This window comes from Pseudonaja textilis, chromosome 3, assembly GCF_049901715.1.
Source record: "Pseudonaja textilis isolate UNSWEBS1 chromosome 3, rPseTex1.2, whole genome shotgun sequence".
NCBI lineage: Eukaryota > Metazoa > Chordata > Lepidosauria > Squamata > Elapidae > Pseudonaja > Pseudonaja textilis.
Window position 1 is genome coordinate 23935520 of NC_141992.1, and position 21565 is coordinate 23957084.

General features: G+C 38.6%; 1 protein-coding gene across 1 annotated transcript in view; it reads left to right on the forward strand.

Moving 5' to 3' along the window:
• The first annotated feature begins 3875 nt into the window (after positions 1–3875).
• The window catches only part of LOC113434544 (thyrotropin-releasing hormone receptor-like), a 36925-nt gene continuing 19235 nt past the window's right edge, over positions 3876–21565 (forward strand). The window contains exons 1-2 of the mRNA XM_026697784.2: positions 3876–4138; positions 6411–7273. Of these exons, the coding sequence (XP_026553569.1) occupies positions 6464–7273 (810 nt within the window). The 5' untranslated portion in view covers positions 3876–4138; positions 6411–6463. The remainder of the gene's footprint in view (positions 4139–6410; positions 7274–21565) is intronic.

Below are 21565 nucleotides of genomic sequence, written 5' to 3' on the forward strand. Positions count from 1 at the left end.
GTCAATATACTGGAATACAGTGAAAAATGAAGGAAGATGGAAATGTTATATTGAAGCATTTACAAATAGGATTTCAAAATGAAAGAAATAATTACAGAATATGTTCAGAAATCACCATTCCCTCTATTGCCTGTTGAACCTCACTTTTTAGCAAAGGTGATTTCTGAACATATTCTGCAATTATTTCTGTCATTTTGATATCCTATTTGTAAATGCTTCAATATAACATTTTCATCTTCCTTCATCTTTCACTATATTCCTACCTTAGCTGTGCATTTTCCTGTAACTTCTCAGATCTTAAAGATACGGCTGCCATTCTGCAAATGGGTTGAAAAAGTCCAAATCACCACTAGGGGGACAGAAATGAGATACTGAAAGCTTAGTCATTGCTTCCATGTAATTTTTGTAGTCTAGATATGATTACTTTAACAGAAACATGTCTCATTTTTCTCTATTTTTGACATTCTTCACTGAGATCTTTCCTTGTACTTTTTAAAAGTTCATCTGGAAGTGTGTTCAATCATTTTGTTTCCTTCTTATTGCCCAAGACCTTTCATCTTCTTTGACTGTTCTCAAAACCAAATAGATCTTTTTCTCTTCTAATTTTGAATATTCAGTAATCACAATGTGTCTTATCTCTTTCTACAATTATAATGCTCTGTTTCACATAAATGAAGGATACTGAGTTTATTCCTTCTATTGTTGCCAAGTCAAATCTTGCTAGTGTTGTACACCAACTCTTACGTTACTAAAATTTTGCATGAATTCTCTTGGACTGCATTCCCCATCTCCTATTCCCCCTGCTCCCTTTATACAGTATTCAACTGGATTCTGATTTTTTTCCACCCAGTAATATCCATGTATGGAGTTTGCATTTATATATTGAAATTGTTGTTGACAATTATCAAAGAATTCTGTTTGCAAAACTCTGTTACCCTATTTTCCACTTACTTTGTTGCATTTATCCAGTACAAATCTTCCTGAAATTCTCCTCAATTTCACCATTTTTTTGCATCCCAATTATCCATTAATAATCATGGTTCCATTCTCAATGTATCATTTAGCACTGCCACAGAATTACTCAATATCATCCCTTATTTCATCTGAGGTAGTTGCATAAATGTATCTAAAATCACTGTATATCCATCAAATCTAGTGACAATCAACTAAATCTAATGACAGTTGAATATCCATCTGATTTTCAGCAATTTTATTAACTAGCTCTCACCACATTTTCTGATGTTATATGGCTTCTTTCAGTTCTTGTTAATTCTAAAAGAGTGGAACTAATTTGGGCATGATTTCTGAACACATATTTTGCTATGTCTGAATATCATTGTCACTCCATTCCTTTATATGATGTTATTATGCCCCAAACAAAGTATTAAGTAACAATCTTAATACCCATTCTGGTCCACCTAAGTTAACTTTTTCCTGAAGCATCCAATGCAGAATACTTCAATTATTTTTGACATTTTCAAGCTTCTTTGGTTCATGTACCTCATATTTCTGTTCTGGTTACAAGTGCCTCACTCTATCAAATAAACAGAGTCTCTTGCAGCCTAGCTCAGAAAGAATGTTCTATCTGCACCAACTCAGAAAGCTCAAACTGCCCAAGGAGCTGCTGATACAGTTCTACAGAGGAATTACTGAGTCTTTCATCTGCACCTCTATGACTGTCTGGTTTGGTGCTGCAACCCAACAAGACAGACACAGACTCCAGAGAGTAATTAGGACTGCAGAAAAAACAATTACTACCAACCTGCCTTCCATTGAAGACCTGTATACTGCATGCGTCAAAAAGAGGGATGTGAAAATATTTATAGACCCCTCACATCCTGGACATAAATTGTTTCAACTCCTACCCTCAAAACAACACTATAGAGCACTGCACACCAGAACAACTAGACACAAGGACAGTTTCCCCCCCACAATGCCGTCACTCTGCTAAACAAATAATTCCCTCAACACTGTCAATCTATTTACTTAGTCTGCATTATTATTACTATCACTATTAATCTTCCCATCCTTCCTTTCACCCATCTCCTCCCACTTATGACTGTATGACTGTCACTTTGTTGCTTGTATCCTTATTTTTATTGACTGTTTCGTAGTATGATTTGATTGCTTATTGTACCCTATGACTATCATTAAGTGTTGTACCTTATGATTCTTGACGAATGTATCTTTTCTTTTTATGTATACCAAGAGCATTTGCACCAAGACAAATTCCTTGTGTATCCAATCACACTTGGCCAATAAAGAATTCTATTCTATTCTATTCTATTCTATTCTATTCTATTCTCAATGTTCTTCTCCAAGAACAAGAGGATGCCTTCTGACCTGGGCTAGCTCATCATTTGGTAACCAAACTTGCTTTAAATGTTTCAGGCACATCAATAGATTTTTCTTCAGAACAATATCAAAGTGAGTTTCCATTGTTTTTTTTTCTGGATGTGATTCTGGATTTTGATTTCTTCTACTAGGTGGTCTGACTTCTCTCATGTCTGAAGAGCCAGAGTTGTTTGCATCTCCTTTGTGGGTTCCTCTTAACTCCATTGCATCTCCTTTGATTTAACAGGCATCAATGATGCTAACAGGAGGCTCCCATCACTACCAGGATGCCCCAAAGTGCTTTCCTATACAGAACACTATAGGCTTCTGTATAGTGTTCATCAGAGGAACACAATACAGAAACCTGATGATGGCAAATGAGATTCTGCCGAAGCGTTGCTACAACTTTAAAAGCACAACTATAATGACGTGGGAAAATACCCGAACAAAGCTGAATACCATATCTATATCTATATCTATATCTATATCTATATCTATATCTATATCTATATCTAATCTATCTATATCTATATCTATAATGTTTTCTTAAGTTTTCGCCGGTACTTACATGTATGTGCTGTAGAAGCCTGATGATGGCAGATGAGATTCTGCCGAAACGTTGCTACAACTTTAAAAGCACAACTATAATGACATGGGAAAATACCCGAACAAAGCTGAATAACACACACACACACACATATACATATATACATATACATACATACATACATACATACATACATACATACATATATTCTGATAAAGATGCTCCAAACACTCTGTCGTACCTAAACAGTTTAATAATACAAAAAAGGAACACAATCATTTAACACTGAAATAATTATCACGTTTCTCCTCTCCCCAGATGAAACTGGAGTTTGTTTCCCATCAGATCCGTCTCCATCACACCCAGTCCACCATGCTACATGCTTTCCTGTGCAGCCTGAAACTGAGCATCGTCATTCCGGGCATTACAACAGCTACATCTCTGTGTGCTGGGAGACAGGTATACATTCAACAGGTGATCCTTTTGTTGGCAAGAAGCCACAGCAAGGGGGAAGAGAAAGGAGCTGTACCTCGCCCCTCAGTTTTGCCTATCTGCTTGGCAGGTGGTTGTTAGAGTCTTGCCAGAGGAGAGATGCCCCGAAAATAATCAGATTAGTCGAGTGGGGGGCGGGGGGATGTAAACATTAAATGATTTAGTTCCAAAGGCCATTTTGCGTTCTAGTGTCATCCAGCTGTCATCCCACCAGAGTCTTGTCGCACCTGGAAGGCTTAACAGATTTTTTTTACTGTAGGAGGAGAGGAGACATGTGACTTCTTTAAGGCGAATTAATTAAAAAAAAAAAACCATCACGAACTTAACGGCGGCATTTTATAAGCTAATTTGTCTGGAGCGTAAACTTAGAGCATCGCACCACACCCCACTCAGGAGCCCTGGACTCCGGAGTACTCCGGAGCACGAAGTCCTGGCGAGGGAGCGGGAGGTGGGGCGGGTGAGGGGAGTGGGAGGCCGCCCAGGGAGTCCCGAGGATCTCCGGCTGGCGTGATCGCTGCCCCCGCTCCCCCTTCCGGAGCCCCCTTCCCTTTCGCAAGGCGGTGGGGGAGCGCTAGGACCCCGCTGTTGCCGCTTACCTACTCGCGGACGGTAAGCGGAGGCGGGACAGACAGACAGCCCGCAGCAACGCCGGCTCGCTGAAATAAATCCCCGAAGAGAGAGAAAGGCAGCTGGCAGGCGTCCCACGAGGCTGAGTGGAGAACAAGCCGGCTCGGCGCTTCCCGCGTTCCGCTCGGCTTGGCGATGGTAAAGTATCCCGCGTCTTTCTCCGCTTCTCCTCCCCGTCCCGTTTCATCTCCCCGCCCCACCTCCGTTCGCGAGCCCTGGAAGGGAGAGAGGCTCTGCATCCTTCTCCGGGTCTTCCCTCCTTTGCCTTCCCCAGCCGGCATCAATTCCCTTCCACAAGGGAATTTCTGTAGAGATCAAAGAAGCAGGGAGGATGGTAACGGCGGCAGAGGGGAGGGGGACGCGAAAAGCCCCGCGACAAAGACCCGATTCCAGACCAGCAGCCATTGGGGGCTGAGGAGCAGGCGTTGCCCTGAGCTTCTAAGGGTCTGGTGAAGGAGGTCAGTCCGTTGTTTCTTCGAAGCCGAGGGGACCTGATCTGGTTCCAGTCCACTCCAACAGGTGCCGGTCGGAGATTATCCACCTGCCCGCTAAAGCCGGCGTTGTGCTTCTCCTCATGGTCCTTTTACTTAACTGTGTTAAGGAAGGCTCTCGACCGCCTTTTGTGCCTCAGCATCTGAGGCGAGCAGACCGAAAACCTCCCGAACGATGCCTTGGCGCTTTAGGGCTTCGGCCAAACGCGCCTCTTGAAGGTGGGACAAGTTGTTTTAAATCTGCTCGGCAAGGCTGCCTGCAGAAGAGCAGAAAGGCTGGCTCAGAAGGACGGGGTTCAGTTGCAAGGATAGTTTGGGGCAGTCTGGGGCTGCTGGTAATGTGGCTGCTATCATTTCCTCGTGAGCCTTTTCTGCAGGCTGTAGTCTCCCAGGGAGATGGTTAGACATCCGTTCCAAGAATTCCCCAGCCACCCATCATCACCCTGTTTGGGAGAAATGTCAAGGCGTTATCAAGAGTCCCAACCAATTTGGAGAACCCTGGATTGGGAGACGCAACTGTATCCCCGATGGCTTGTACAAAGCAGGCACGGTCAAGGTTTGAAGGCAACAGTGGTTATTCCCCGTGGTTAATATGAAGTGTCAGAGACTGCGTTTTTTCACCACACCAAGGATCTGCCTCAACCACTTGCTTTACATGCACACTGAAGACCACTGAAGGGCCCAAGAAATTGTAATTGCTTAGTTGGTTCAATTGCTCTGATCTAAGACAAGGGAGAACCACGATGCTAAGCATGCCTGTTGCAGTGGGTTGATTCAATCAAACTCCCCTTGGATTAAATAAATTATTGGTGTTTTGAAAAGTCCTAATGACCAGTAGATATTAAGAGATAATTCAGTGTCACCCCTTTCATGTGGAATATGTCGTTTTGTGTATGGGTAAGCTACATTTATCCAGTAGCAAATATTAAGTCAATATTTTGATTCCAACTCTTGGATGAGCCTAATCTCTAGTTGCAGTGTCTGCAAAGGTTAAATGTGCCATCCACACCACGCAGTGTCATTAAAATAATTGCTACCATAAATTGAATTGTGACTTTCTATCTATGTTTCAATAGACTTATGGATTGCATGTCAAGATTTTCTGGTCAGTGATCAAATCAAACTCTATTCGGGGGTATGGTTGGTATGTCCTACTAGCATATCTTATTATTAAATGCCAAAAGCAAATAGTCATACTCCGCCACAGATCATCTGGAGAGGGGTGGGGGGGTTGGACTAGATGACCTACAAGGTCCCTTCCAACTCTGATTATCTGTTAGTATCTGTATGGTGAAATGCTAGGGGTTTTCTTGCCCATAACTGTGGCTATAGTTGCCAATTTAAAAAAAGAAAACTTAATCCAAAATTTGAAGAAACAGCAGAAGCCTGGTGGAAGATGGGAGAAGATAAGGCTAGCACTGTGTGATCTACATCGGTGTTACCAAGCAGTCCTGGGGCTAATGTAAATTAGAAGTGAAGAAATGGCCCAAGTCTTCATGTGTCATATGCATTTACACCATTTAATTCACTTATAGTTCAATATATTGTTCAAATGAAAAAAAAGGGTTAATTCAGTATCCAGGTTAAATTAAAAATTATGTAAATGGAGTCAAAGATATTTATCTAAAGCAGAGGTCTCCAAACTTGGCAACTTTAAGATGTGCGGACTTCAACTCCCAGAATTCTTCAGCCAGCATAGCTTAAAGTCTTAAAGTTGCCAAGTTTGGGGGACCCCTGATCTAAAGTATCTTATAATACATTCAGCAATCCTGAAAGATAGGTAGTAGGATTGTGAAATAATAACTTGCCTAAGAGTTGAATCCAGGGTTTGAGTCCCTGCTCAACAGTGACATTCTTAAAAATCAGATTATGTGGGCTGTAATCTAACAATCTGAACTCTCTTTCTTCCTGTGGTTTAGGATACCTGTTGAAGTAGTTCTTGGCTTGGAAACAATCCACGTGAGAGCCACAAATGGAGAATCAATCTTGGGACTTCTTTGAAGCCCTCATGGACAATATCAGCACCAACCAGACTCTTCTGAACAAGATGCCTCAGTTGCCGCTGGAGGTGCAGGTGGTCACTATCTTGCTGGTCCTTCTGATCTGTGGGGTAGGCATTGCAGGCAATATTATGGTAGTCCTGGTGGTTCTTCGCACCAAGCACATGGTGACTCCCACCAACTGCTACCTGGTGAGCCTGGCTATCGCTGACTTGATTGTGCTACTGGCAGCAGGGCTGCCCAACATTTCTGAGGTGGTGGCTTCCTGGGTGTATGGCTACGCTGGTTGTCTCTGCATTACTTACCTGCAGTACTTGGGCATCAACATCTCAGCATGCTCCATCACAGCCTTCACGGTGGAGCGCTACATTGCCATCTGCCACTCCATTAAGGCACAGCTGCTTTGCACCGTAGCCCGGGCCAAACGCATCATCGCTGTCCTATGGCTCTGCACTTCGCTCTACTGTCTCATGTGGTTCTTTTTGGTGGACACCTCAAAAGCCATGTTTGCTGATGGCACTCAAGTCAGCTGTGGCTACCGTGTCTCCAGGAACCTCTATATGCCCATCTACTTCTTAGACTTCACCATATTCTATGTCATCCCCCTGGGCTTGGCCACTATCCTGTACGGTCTCATTGCCCGCATCCTCTTCATGAACCCGCTGCCTGCAACACCTCAGCATGCAAGCCGGATGAGCAAACGCAGCAGCTCTGTCACTACCTCCAGCTCCATGAAGCTCTCTTGCCGGGGAAACAAGGGTGCTTTGAGCTCCAGGAAACAGGTTCTTCTTTTTGCCTATTTTTAGGTCAGGATGCAAATTAGGTGTGTAGATGCAAGGGAGATTAGGAAGCCTTTGCCCAACTAGTCCAGTTCTCTTCCCCTGCTCTTATGAACATCACTCTCTAGGATTTCAGGCAGAGCAATCAACACAATTCATATGAATCTTTCATGGGGTGGTAATGATGATGGTAAAGGAGCCTCTGCTGCTACTGAGCTATGGACATTCCTAAACTGCCTTACAGTAAGAACTCTGGTGTCAGATAAAAAAAGTCTAGTATCACTCACTATTTTTCTCAATGGTTGGGAAGCTCAGGTGATTCACCCCAGGTACCAATAATTGATCATTTGGTGCTGTTTAATACAGGTAGTCTTTGACTTACAACCGCAAATGAGCCCACAATTTCTGTTGCTAAGTGAGACATTTGAGTTTTGCCCCATGAGACCCTCGGTGGTGCAGTGGTTAGAATGCAGTACTGCAGGCTACTTCTGCTGACTGCCAGCTGCCTGCAGTTTAGCAGTTCAAATCTCACCAGGCTCAATGTTGACTCTGCCTTCCATCCTTCCAAGGTGGGTAAAATGAGGACCCAAACTGTGGGGGCAATATGCTGATTCTGTAAACTGCTTAGAGGGGGCTGTAAAGTGCTCTAAAGTGGTATATAAGTTTAAGTGCTGTTGCTAGTGCTAGTGCTATTTTGTGACCTTGCCATAATTGTTAAATGAAGCACTGCACTTTTTAAGTTAGTCACGCAGTTGTTCTGAATCTGCCTTCCCCATTGACTTTGCTTGTCAGAAGGTTGCAAAAGGTGATCACATGACCCAGGGGCTCTGCAACCATCATAAATATGAGTCAGTTGCCACGTGCCTGAATTTTGATTACATGACCACAGGGATGCTGCAACAAGTTGTTAAGTATGAAAAATGGTCATAAGTCACTTATTTCATTTATGACATTGTAACTTCAAATGGTCACTAAATGAACTGTTATAAGTCGAGGACTACCTGTATTTCCTTAAATGTAGCTTCACCTTGATGAAGTATGTTGCTGCCTAGTGAAAAGGAGAAGAAGGAAAGCTGCTATGAAATGTGTTGTGCTGTGCCCTAGCTGTGAATATTGACCAACAGCAATATTAAAGAAAATGTTACCATACAAATGTATTGATCCATATCAATACATATCTTCCACTATAGAAATGTAGCGCAAACCCCATGTAATCTATAAGCCACTTTCCATTTCAGGACCCAACTGGTGTCTAGTGTTTTCTGAACTTGTTCTGAGTATAACATTAAACAAATAGGTATTTGTTTGACACCAAGAGTCTCCCTTCTATCAGAAAAAGCTCTTTGCTTATCTCCTTTGGTCTCCCAATCTTTCTGGAGTGTCTGAGCCAAAAAGGTCTTTCCCATCATCTGGATTTTTTAATTGAGGGTCACCAACGATGAAATTTGGAACTGTTCATTGGCTCAGCTATTGAGCTTGCCTTTGGTGAAAGGTAGAAAATTATGGAGTATTTAATTAAGATATAGTCAGAATATAAAAAATTATTTGTGGGTGCTGCTATAGAAATAAGTAGGACAGAGGAATAATAGGAAAGAGGTGGCATGATGGGAAAGAAAAAACAAGAAAAAAATACGGAGTATTTAGGGGTCCTAGATATTTGTAGTGAAGGTAAAAATTGTCAGGCAGAATGAGCATTATGCAGCTATTTAACTATATAATTTAAGTTATACCTTTCATTTCATTCTAGAATCTCTTGTAGATGTAATCTAATTTATATCATCCCTCTAGTCTTTTCAAATAATTTTATATCATACAAGAAACTCAAGCAGGCAAGGATAATTCTTTTCTTTTCTCCAGTTTAATCCTCCCAATCTATCTGCATGGTAGGCCAGGTTGAAAGTAAGAATAACAGATTCAGAGTCACCCAGTGAAAAGAGATTTGTAAATGGATTTTCCCAGCTTTACTCTGCCATTAACCGATAGAACACATGGACTAGTATTTTCCATAACATATTCAAGGAGTATTGCTGTAACATACTATATGATATTTAATATCTCTCATACTAAAAAGAATGAACCATTACAGAGAAATGGGCTTAACATATTCATCAAGCTTGTGTATTTAAGAGAAGTTTTTGACATCAGAGAGCTAGTATCAGTTTGAAATTCCTGGGGATAGCAGAATGGCAAATTGGAAAGAGTGGTTTTAAATTGAGATGGGTATCTGCATGACAGCAGCTTCTCCAGACTGGACTCTTTTAGATGTGCTCGATTAGTATTCCCATCAATCCTAACCATTTGTCGTATTGGATGGAGTGGGGTGAGAAATTGTTCAAAGCATCTTGGATGATGTACTTTGCATTACAAGTTTTCGAATGTGAACAAGAACAGATCTTTTATTTTTCTGTTTCTTGGGTTATATCTACAAATTGGGAAAGAAAAAGTAGAGTTCCAAAGGCCTATTAATAGGAAAATCTTGGCATTTGGAAGAGTGGAGCCAAAGTAAAATTATTTGAAAATACTCTAGAGGGTAGTCCCTAAGCTGTGCCAAGTTAGTTGTAGGCATGAGTTACTAAGTATAGAATTGAATTTCAGTTTCAGCTGCTAAATGCTACCTTTTTCCTATTTATTCATTGGCTGTTGTTGTTCTGGACCCGGGCTGTCAAACTCCTGGCCTCTGGCCGGATGCATCATACACTGACCATGCCCATGCCTGGTTTAGCAAAAGGGAAAAAAGTCCTGATACATTTTATTTATTTATTTGTTTGTTTGTTTGTTTATTTATTTATTTTTGTCAATTGCTTACAAAATAATAGGCATAAGTAAAAACATAGTTATGAATACATGGCTATATATAAGAAAAATAAAAAATAAAAATAAAAGAAACAATAGGACAGGGACGGTAGGCACATTGGTGCACTTATGCACGCCCCCTACAGACATCTTAGGAAAGGTGAGGTCAATAGTAGACAGTCTAAGGTTAAAGTTTTTGGGGTTTGGGGAAGAAACCACAGAGTCAGGTGGTATATTCCAGACATTGACCACTCTGTTGCTGAAGTCGTATTTCCTGCAATCAAGTTTGGTGCGGTTAACCTTGAATTTGTATATATTGTTTGTTCTTGTGTTGTTATGGTTGAAGCTGAAGTATTCATTGACAGGTAGGACATTGCAATGTATGATTTTATATACCATACTTAGATTGGACCAAAGACAGAATAATTCAAGGTTTTCTAGGTCTAGAATTTCGAGTCTGGTGGCATAAGGTATTCTGCAATGAGTAGAAGAGTGGAGAACTCTTCTTGTGAAATATTTCTGGACTTTCTCAACTTTCACCACTGTTGACAGGTACAGAAGTTGATAGACGCTCCCAATTTTGACCATTTGTTGTCTGTTTGACAGGAATGCTTCTATCCAGTTATGCAGGTGTCCAGAGATACCGTAAGATTTTAGTTTTAGGAGTAGTGTATCATGTACCACTGAATCAAAGGCTTTACAGAAGTCTATGTAGATTGTGTCTATTGCTTTGCCCTGATTGAGTTGTGTAGTCCATATGTTTTTGCAGTGTAAGAGTTGCAGATTACATGATAGTTTTTTCCTGAAACCAAATTGTTTATTAGAGAGTAAGTTGTTTGTTTCTAAGTGGAGGATGATGAATTGGTTAATAATTGATTCCATGACTTTACAGGTGACGCAGCATAAAGAGATTGGTCTGTAATTTTCAACTAGGCTGGGGTCTCCCTTTTTGAAGATGGGGATGACTGTGGCTTGTGACCATAGGTTAGGCAAGGAGCTGGTCCTGAAAGATTTTTCAAAGTTTATGCTTAGAGGTTCAGCTATGGTAGTGGATAGCTTTTTTAAGAAGTAGGCACATATTCCATCCAATCCAATAGATAGAGATGGTTTTAGATTGTGTAGTGGTTTTTCAACATTGTCTTCTTTAAAATCGAAATGTATTAGATCATTGTAGTTGTCTGTGGTTCAACTAGGAAATACTGGGCATGATCCATTGCTGTTTACAAATACTAAGTCAAAGAATGTGTTAAAGAGGTTGGCTTTAATAGTGTCATTGCTGCAGTCTTTACCATTAGGTCCTTTCATGGTGGGGTGGACCTTGAGTCTTTTAGTTTCTTGTTTACAAAAGTGTAGAAAGCGTGGGTGGAATTGGTGCATAGAAGGTTTTCTTCTTGTTTAATGTGGTAATTGGTGCAATTCAGTCTTTATCTGGTGGCATAAATTTTTGAATCAGCTTTTGAAGTTGGCAACGTGACCAGATTTGTTTTTCTGCCAAAGTGATCTCTTTTTGGATTGAAGCTTTCTTATTGTCATGGGTAATTTGTTTTTTCTGGTTTTGGGAGTTGTTAATGGTACATATAGTTTGATGACTCTTTTGACTTCAAGTAAAAATATGTTGTAATGGACTTCTACAGTATTGCATCCAGAGAATAGAAATTGCCAATCAAGGGATGAGAGGTTGTTGTCTATAAGATCATAGTTGCCTTTTTTGAAGTTATACTTGGGGATCACATTGTTGTGTTGATTTTTGTGTGGATGTATGTTGAGACAAAAGTCAATCATGCTGTGGTCACTGTTGGGAAAGGGTTCTTTAATTTGTATTCCGTAAATTGAATTCAAACTCTTACAGAAGATGAGATCAAGGTAGTTGTTTAGTCTAGTATTGTTGGTTACTAATTGTTCCAGACTCAGATTTGTAACAGCATTGTAGAAGGTTGTGTGTATGGGTTCAGTTGTACATTCGTTAAGGTTCCAGTTAATATGAGGTAGATTGAAGTCACCAAGAAAGATAAAAGCATGTTGGCAGGATGCTGCCCATGTTAGTAGTGAATTTAGCTTGTTTGCATGTTCGATGTCATAATCAGGGACTCTGTAACATAGTAAAAACCGAAATGTGATATTTAAGGATAGTTCACAGATGATGATCTCAGGAATAGCAAGTTCCTGAGTAACTTGGATGTTTTTTAGGGACTTTTTATAGAAGAAAGCAGCACCACCTCCTCTACAGATTTCACAATCTGATCGGTAAACATGATAGTCTCTTACTGTGGTAATGGGGTCAGGGAGAGATGCATTGAGCCGTGTTTCACAGAGAAATATGATGTCAAATTTAGCCATATTTAGTAAGAGGAGAAATTCAGGTATTTTATTTACAAGGCTTCTTGCATTGAGTAGTTTGCATTTAAGGCCAGTTGTGATTGGAATAGAGGTAGTTAGGGGCGTGCATGCCTAGTTTTGAGTGATGTTGGATTGGATGGGTTGGGGTTGGATGCGAATTTGTGGGTTGTGTGACTTTCTTTTGATGTAATCACCTCTGTAGTCAATGTATAGGTCCTTTTCTCCATTGTCTAGATGGTTTTTGAGTTCTGCGCAGAGTCCGCAGGAGGGAATTCTTTGCAGTATAGATAAGTCTGGTCTTGAGTGAAATTTTTGTGGTTGGGATTGGTTTTTGCAATGGCATTTATTGTATGAATGAATATATGTTTGCTGGACTCATATTTGCATACAACTCTACAAAATCTTGGGGCCACAGAGCCATCATTGTATTTGGACTCAGGGCCATCTCTGGTTATTTCAATGATATCTTCAGGAGAGATGTTTGTTGTATTTGAGTTGCTTAGGTTGCCACAAACTTTGATGATGTCGTCTGATTTGTTGGTGTCTTCGAGACCAAATAAGATGGCATTTGGATGTTTCTGTTCACGTTCCATAGTGTCTCTGATGAGTAAGGAGATATTATTTGTGGAATTATTTAAAGGGATAGTAATTGTTTGTGGCTATGGTTTGGTGGTTATTTTTGGTTGTAGTTGTGATTGTAGTTGAGGTAGTGGTTGTGGTTGTTGTGGGATTTGATTTTGAGCTGATAGGTACTCAATTATCTGTGCTGTATTTTTTTTTCAAGAGAGATTAGGCTTGCTTGTATAGTTGTTTCAAAATGTGTTGCTAAGTGTTCTTCTATTGAGTGAATGAGTGATTCTATGCTTTCAACTCTGTCAGGTAGGGTACTCAGTTTGTTTAGCTTAGGAGAACATGATGGATAAAAGAATGTATCTGAATTTTTAACCATATCAGCTAGGCTTTTGTTTGCGTTTAAGCAGGCAGGGTGGGCTAGATTATCGCAAAGGCGGCATTTGATGTAAATTTCACTTTCATTGATGGTTTCAAGACATCTGAAACATATGCAGGAGTCTGAGAGGTCATTGGTAGAGATATTTTTCTTTTGTTTTGGTTTGGAGTTTTTGGCTGGCATGGTCAATGGCAATAGTACAGTAATCAATTACAATAGCTAGTTAATGTGATAGGTAGACAGTTACTTAATGAATGTTGGTAATTAATAAATGTTAATTGATATGTTACAGAACAAATCAAAAGTAAGGTACTTATTACTAAAAATCAATCAATCAATCAATTGGTTATTCAAATCACTCTAATCAAATAATTTTTCTAAGAAACAAACAGCCTAATTTATTACAGTAATTACTAAACACACTGGTCAATTAAATTCACTAAATCACTGATTTTACTAATCAGATATTCAGTAATTACACTATATGCACTAAACACTCAGTCATACTAATGAATAAAAATAATAAACCAATTAATCATTTGATAAAAATTAATTATTTTAAAGAAATTGATTTTTTGAGATAATGAGGTAATGAAGTAGTATTGAGAGTTAGTAAGTAAAGGGATATTGCTTTGCTTTGCTTTGCTTAGCTGTTGCTGATATCTGAGAATAGGTTTAAAACCCCTAATAAACTGTCAGGAGGTCTCTTTTTCTGGGCTGTTTGAAAACAATCAGTGAGCAAGGGTTTACACTCTGTTTCTTGTTTTGATGGCCCCTGTTTTGGACCTTGAGATGCTAAGTCTCTGTTCTGAGGCTTTGGACAACTGAGTATTTCTTCCTTGTTACTAGTTTGAAAGCATTAACTTCTTAGCCATGTTATTATTGAATATTTATTTATTTTTATTTATTAAATTTATATGCTATCTATCTCACTGTCAAATAATTCTGAACAGCTTACAACAAATGGTGTATAATGGTTAATATGGCACCTAGAAGAACAAAGTATTATTTTATTTTATTTATTTCAAGTGTTTACAAGGCCACCCAACTATATCCATATAATTCTTGGCAGCATCAGTTAAAAATAAGCAATTCAGGAAAAAGAAAGCCCTTAGAACTTAACTGCACCAAAATGCTGGGAGACAAGCCAAGATGAAAATCAAGAGTGTAGAAGGACAACTTGCAATTTTCTTCCAAATTATATGCAGGTGGAAGAAATCTCAAAGGAGGGAAGGAGATGGAAGTGAATCGGAGGAGCCTGGGCAGAGGTGGTATTCAGCAGGTTCTGACCAGTTCTGGAGAACCAGTAGTGGAAATATATATGCAGTATATATATACATTCATGAAAAGAATTATTTATCACTCACCCAGCAAATGTGGAGACCAGGAAGAGAGAATAGAATAGAATACTTTATTGGCCAAGTGTGATTGGACACACAAGGAATTTGTCTTGGTGTAAATACTCTCAGTATACGTAAAGAAAAGGTACATTCGTTAAGAATCAAGAATCACAACATACAACACTTAATGATAGTCATAGGGTGCAATCAACAATCAAATCATACTAGGAAACAGTCAAGTGGGAGGGGATGGGTGATAAGGAGTGGTGAGAAGATTAACAGTAATAGTAGTGTACACTTTGTAAATAGTTGAACAGTGTTGAGGGGATTATTTGTTTAGCAGAGTGATGGCATTCAGGAAAAAACAGTTCTTGTGTCTAGTTGTTCTGGTGTGCAGTGCTCTATAGCGTCGTTTTGAGGGAAGGAGTTGAAACAGATTATGTCCGGGATGTGAGGGGGTCTGTAAATATTTTCACAACCCTCTTTTTGACTCATGCAGTATATAGGTCCTCTATTGAAGGCAGGTGGGTAGTAATTGTTTTTTCTGCAGTCCTAATTATCCTCTGAAGTCTGTGTCTGTCGTGTTGGGTTGCAGAACCAAACCAGACAGTTATAGAGGTGCAGATGATAGACTCAATAATCCTCTGTAGAACTGTATCAGCAGCTCTTTGGGCAGTTTGAGCTTTCTGAGTTGGTGCAGAAAGAACATTCTTTGTTGTGCTTTTTTGATGATGTTTTTGATGTTAGGTATCCATTTTAGGTCATGTGATATAGTAGAACCTAGAAATTTGAAGGTCTCTACTGTTGATACTGTGTTGTCTAGTATTGTAAGAGGTGGTAGTATAGGAGGGTTTCTTCTAAAGTCTACCACCATTTCTACTGTTTTGAGTGTGTTCAGTTCCAGATTGTTCCGGTTACAACACGAGACAAGTTGTATAACCTCCTGTCTGTATGCAGATTCATCATTGTCTCGAATGAGACTAATCACTGTTGTGTCATCAGCAAACTTCAGTATTTTAACAGATGGATCGTTTGAGATGCAGTCATTGGTATATAGGGAGAAGAGAAGTGGAGATAGCACACAGCCTTGGGGGGGCCCTGTACTGATTGTACAGGTATCGGATGTGATTCCACCTAGCTTCACCTGCTGCTTCCTGTCTGTTAGGAAGCTTATGATCCACTTACAAATATGTTCAGGTACTGTTAGTTGGTTTAATTTACTTAGAAGAGTGTCTGGAATGATGGTATTGAATGCTGAACTCAAGTCTACAAAGAGGACCCTTGCGTAGGTATTTGGAGATTCAAGGTGTTGTAGGATGTAATGTAGAGCCATGTTAACAGCATCATCTGTCGATCTATTTGCTCGGTATGCAAACTGCATGGGATCTAACAGCAGATCCATGATGGTTTTCAGGTGGGACAGCACAAGCCTTTCAAAGATTTTCATAACTACAGATGTTAGAACAACTGGTCTGTAGTCATTCAGTTCCTTGATGGAGGGCTTCTTTGGCACTGGGATGATGGTAGAACGTTTGGTCATCACAGAAGGAGAGTAAGAATCAAACAAAGGAGAATGAATGTTCAGCCATGGGAGGTATCAACTCTCTTTTTTGCAACCCTGGGAGCCTGTCCCCTGCTCTGATGACATTGCCAAAGTGATAAACAAATATCTGAGATATGACTCCCATCTTACTGGAGATAAGCAAAAAATAGAATGCATTACACTTACAGTTATGACTATAATTATATTCAGTTCTCTGTATCCTCCTGCTATGAAAACATTATAGTAAAACAAATCTATTGCTAGTTCTAAAATGTTGCCTGTCCAGGTTCCAAAGGAACCAACAATTCCCGTGATCCAGAACTCTGATGTTCTATTAATCATTGTACATTGAAGGTTGTGATTCTAACCCTATTTAATAAGGGTCCATTGTATGTGGTGTGATATATGTCTGATTCATGTGATTATAAATAATTTCTGAGATAATTTTATATACACTTCCTTGTGAACCAGGCTCCTTGAGTTGATTGGAGTAGGAAAATTACAATTAGTGATGAATGTTAAGGGTACTCCAGGCTGAGGTCTTCAGATAATCTACTTTTGTTCAATAAACAGAGAAGGGGTCCAGCTCTTAAAACTTCCAAGAGCTGTTACTATTTGAATCTTCATCACCACCTGTAACAATTTAATGGCAAACTGTGCATCACATGCAAAATGGAAAATGCAATGGATGAAAGTTTCCTGATATTTTCCTGTAGTAAAAATTATTTACATTAATTTTATTGAAAAAAACATTCCAAAAATGAAATAAAAAAGTGAAATTTCCATAAGATTGCACATAGGTTGTTTGCATGATCTTATCAGGCAGGCTAACAAGGTGTAGGGAATTGCGATTGGTCTTGCCTTTCATCTTTCAGAGAGCCATCCTGCCAATATTGTGAAACCCTCCTGGATTCCCACATCTTCCAATTAAATCCAAATGTTGGAAAGAATTCCCCCACTGGGGATTTTGTAGAGCATGAAGATGAATAAGTAGAGAGGCTACAGGATGCTGAAGTGATGTAGCAAGAAAAACAACTAAGTATAAAATGCTCCAATGTGCTTTACAGCCTTGCAGTAAAATGTGAGCTCAAAACCCACCACATAAACAATTTTCCAATGAAATTATAAGCAGTCTAACAAACTCTTTTGTAAAAGAAAATATTCTGGAAATTTTCAGCAATGATATGGAGGTATACAGTAATATAGAGAAGGAATAGACATAGTTACCAGCCTTAATCATATCCATACCATACACAGCTTTTCCTACTAATGGGACTAGGCGGTGTGGGGACATTTTTGATACTATGCCACAAACACAACCAATGTTCAGTTTTATCCCCAAAAGTTCCAGTTATTAAATGCTATTCAAGTTAGGATTTGTTATGTAGAGACAACTTGCTAGCCAGTGTATTGTTGCCTGGATTCCAGAATCTAGGAGATAGAATACATGCTGCAGAACAACTTGCACCCCTGATGCTATAAATATTAGTGACCAAGAAAAAATGGATAGAATTGTTCTGAGAATACGGTAGATGATGAGGCCATAGATATAGATGGTGTAATTGAATACATGTTCAACTGCTAACGTGGTTTGGTTGTAGGGTAGATATGTAATTTGTGTGAGGAATGGATCCTTGCCTAATGATTAAAAAATGCTCTTATTGTTGCCTTATCTTAGGAAAAGGTAACAAGAATGACTGTAACAATTACAGAGGGAATTTGTTTAGTGTTCTTGAGAACTTATTAGGCAGAATTTTGTCTGAAACAATGCAAGAGGTGATAACGAGAAAGATTTATGAAGTGCAGTGCAGGAGGAAGCATACCAACCAGATTTTTACTATTCATCAAGTCACTGAGAAATTATGAACAGGAATATCTACGTATATGCTTTTCTTAAGAAAAACTGCAGAGTGGTAAGACTCCAGATATTACTTTCTTCTGTGATCTGCCTATCTCTGTAACTACCATGCCAAACTGCTTCTAATATTTTTCTAATAAATGTAGAACGCATGTTAGCAAGCATGAATCTTGGTTTTCCTGAATTCTTCTAATGATGAAGAGATACTATAAGAGTTGTGTTCTAATGATGAAGGGATACTATGACTATAAGAGACTATGACCTGCTTTACAAGCCCTCCTGGCACTCCTGATCAGCAGCAGCAAAGGGCAAATCAGTGATCATCATTTGCTGTCATGCCAAGCCGGCATCCCAGAATGGGAAATTAGATGTGGGTTTACAACAATGCACATTACTGACTTTCTCGTTTCTGTGTCACCCAGTCCTTCCTTTGTGTGCCACCCCAGCTTTCTGACTTCTCCCCTACTGTTTCTCCCTTTCTTTCCCATTTGCACCTTATACAAAATGCTTTCCTACTAGGATTGTGCTTTTCCCCCTATACAAACCCAGAGCAATTGAAGGAAATGATAACCCAGTCACGTACATTATGTATACCTCCCACCTTTCCAATAAAGATTTTCCCCAACAGACTGCCTTATAAACACCTAGCTCTGTTTAGAGAGTAAATTGATTTTCTCCCTGTCCAAGATTAAAGAGGAAAACTGCTTTCCCCACAAAACAAGAAAGGAAAAAGAAGGCTGTTATCAAAAAGAAGTGGTGTTACTCTGTAATTGCTAACTATTATATCCAGGTATGGAGAGTGTTACACTGCCACTTCTTATAAAATAGCTCTTACTTTTACATGAAGTTTTATTAATTCCTCTAATTCAGAATGATTGTAAAGATTCATATATACCTGCACAGAAGCATAATCAAAGAAATATAGAAGGCAGTTACCGGTTGTATTCTTCAAACGTCTTTCTGATTATGAATGCATTGTACAGTAGATATATTCCTTGTAGGAGGTCCTCAAATCTTTCTCAAAAGAAATAGCTTTATTGTTATGTTTCCTGATCAGCCAAATGGAAAACATTTAGGATTTAGAAAGTTTAAAATAAAACACCAAATTCAATGTTTTATATGTCATTTTTCTACAATGAGTCCAAAGGATCTGTAAAGAAAACTATAATTGATAGTGGCTCTCTCTCTCTACATGTTTTTTTTCAGTTAGGGGTTAGTGAAGCTATGCTGATGGTCCTGTCTTAAAAGGTATGCAATTAGGTTGGGCATTAAATGCAACATCTACAGGTAGAAATGATATCAATGTAAATCACCATTCCCATAGACTTCTCTGGGATGTGGAGCCTCTAGAATTAGGTTTCTGGATTTCAGAGAAGCCGTGTCACATAAATTTGAGATTGGCAAATGTTGATATCTAATTTGTGGAAATAGATTAGAGTTAATTGCTTGATAAGGTTTAATCTGTCCAACTACAGTATCTCTTAATCAAACCAATGAGTAATGCATTACTGCTATGAGTAATGTAGAAAGGAGACAAGAGTAAAAAATATGTCAATGTGTATTGTGTGTGTGTGTGTGTGTGTGTGTGTGTGTGTAATTATATATACAACATACATACATCAGATCAGTAAACTTTTATATAGTTAAAGTTACCATAATAATTCAACTCCAAAAACAATCAGAAGGGGAAAAAGATATATAAAAACAAGATATGAAAGACCAAAATAATCATGCCCCCTTTTTATCTAGGTAAATGCATATCTTACAAAAAATATTTGCCTCTTGCAGTGGTTGTTGATATGTTTCTAGCAGCACAAACAAGACAGAGAAATCAAAAGACACAGCTTAGTAGAAGAATTAAAACATTACAACATTCTTTTTTGTGGACTATATCACACATGCCTGATGTAGACATCATCATCATCATTATTATTATTATTATTATTATTATTATTATTATTATTATTATTATTATTATTATTATTCTACACAAAAATGACAGTATACACAGCAAACAAGATAACTCTGCTGGGTTTCGTATCACAAATCACTGGTCAAACACTTCCCAAGTGTTTAGGACTGCTTGATGTATTGGCAGATTTTGCGAGCAGATCCCAGTAAGGTGGCCTTCTGCAGCTGACCATTGGTGATCTTGTCAGCACCAATTATTTTTAAGTGCTTGCCTAGGTCTTTAGGCACAGCACCCAGTGTGCTGAGTACCACTGGAACCACCTACACTGGTTTATTTCAGAGTCTTGGTAGTTCGATTCTCAAGTCCTGATATCTGGTGACTTTTTCAAGCTGTTTCTTGTCGATTATGCTGTCACCAGTATGGCAATGTCGATGATCCACACTTTTTTTATTATTATTATTATTATTATTATTATTATTATTATTATTATTGAAATTTCTATATAGAAAGAATGTGATGCTGTTATAATTGTATTATATAAAAATATACTAAGAAAAATTGGTAGAGACTAATTTTATTCATGAAAAAAAAATCCTATTTTTATTTAGTAGAACTTATGCATAAGAGTGAAATCAGTGGCATTTTTATCCAGTAGAGGGAGGCCTCCCACTTTTTCTTAATATCTTGATTGGATCTTAATTTTCCACTTTCATAACTCACCCGTGCATTACTAATGGCTTTGGTAAACTTGTGGAAAGTAAATCATGTTCTTTTAATTTATTTTTTATTGTTTCTATGTTTGATGATGTATGCCGCCTAGAGTCATTTGTTGAGATGAATGGCTATAGAAATCAAATCAAATCAAAGTTCTGTTTGGGTAAAAACACAGAGAAGGTTTCCAGTAATTTTAGCCCTGTTAATTAACTATCTTTTCTTCTACTAGTAAAAGCATCATTTTATAAAGGTCTATTGTGTACTTTTCTTTGAAATATATAAGGAAAATTACAGCTTCATACAACTAACAAAAAAAAAGAAATCCAATGAACTAACTTCCTGTGTGCAATACAGTAATCTTTGAGGTACACAAGTAAGATTTCTTCTTTAAAACCAAGGACTGAGTCAGAGGACTAAAATATTTATTAACTGTGTGAACCATCACTATCTTTGATTTATATTTTTAGCCCAACAGTTAAAAATATATGAAATATTTGCATTAAATATTTCACATTGTTTATTGTTCTCTGTGGAATCTTCCATTTTTAAGATGAGAATATAATTAAGCTTTTTAAATTCTTAGTATGGGGGTAGGAAGTTGACATATAGTAGTTGCTTAGGCAATTTTCAGCTCAATCCATCCTTCAGAGCCCAATCTTCATATGTGGAGACTCAGTCTCCCTCCATTTCTCAAGCCAGTTGTTCAATCTCTTTCCTTCAATCCTTACACTCTTTATTCTGCATTATAAAGCAAAACAATGGCTTCTTATTCCAACAATGAGAGATTTGCTTATATTTCAAGGATATACCAGAATGACTATATTAATGTTCATGAAGGTTAGTGAAGAC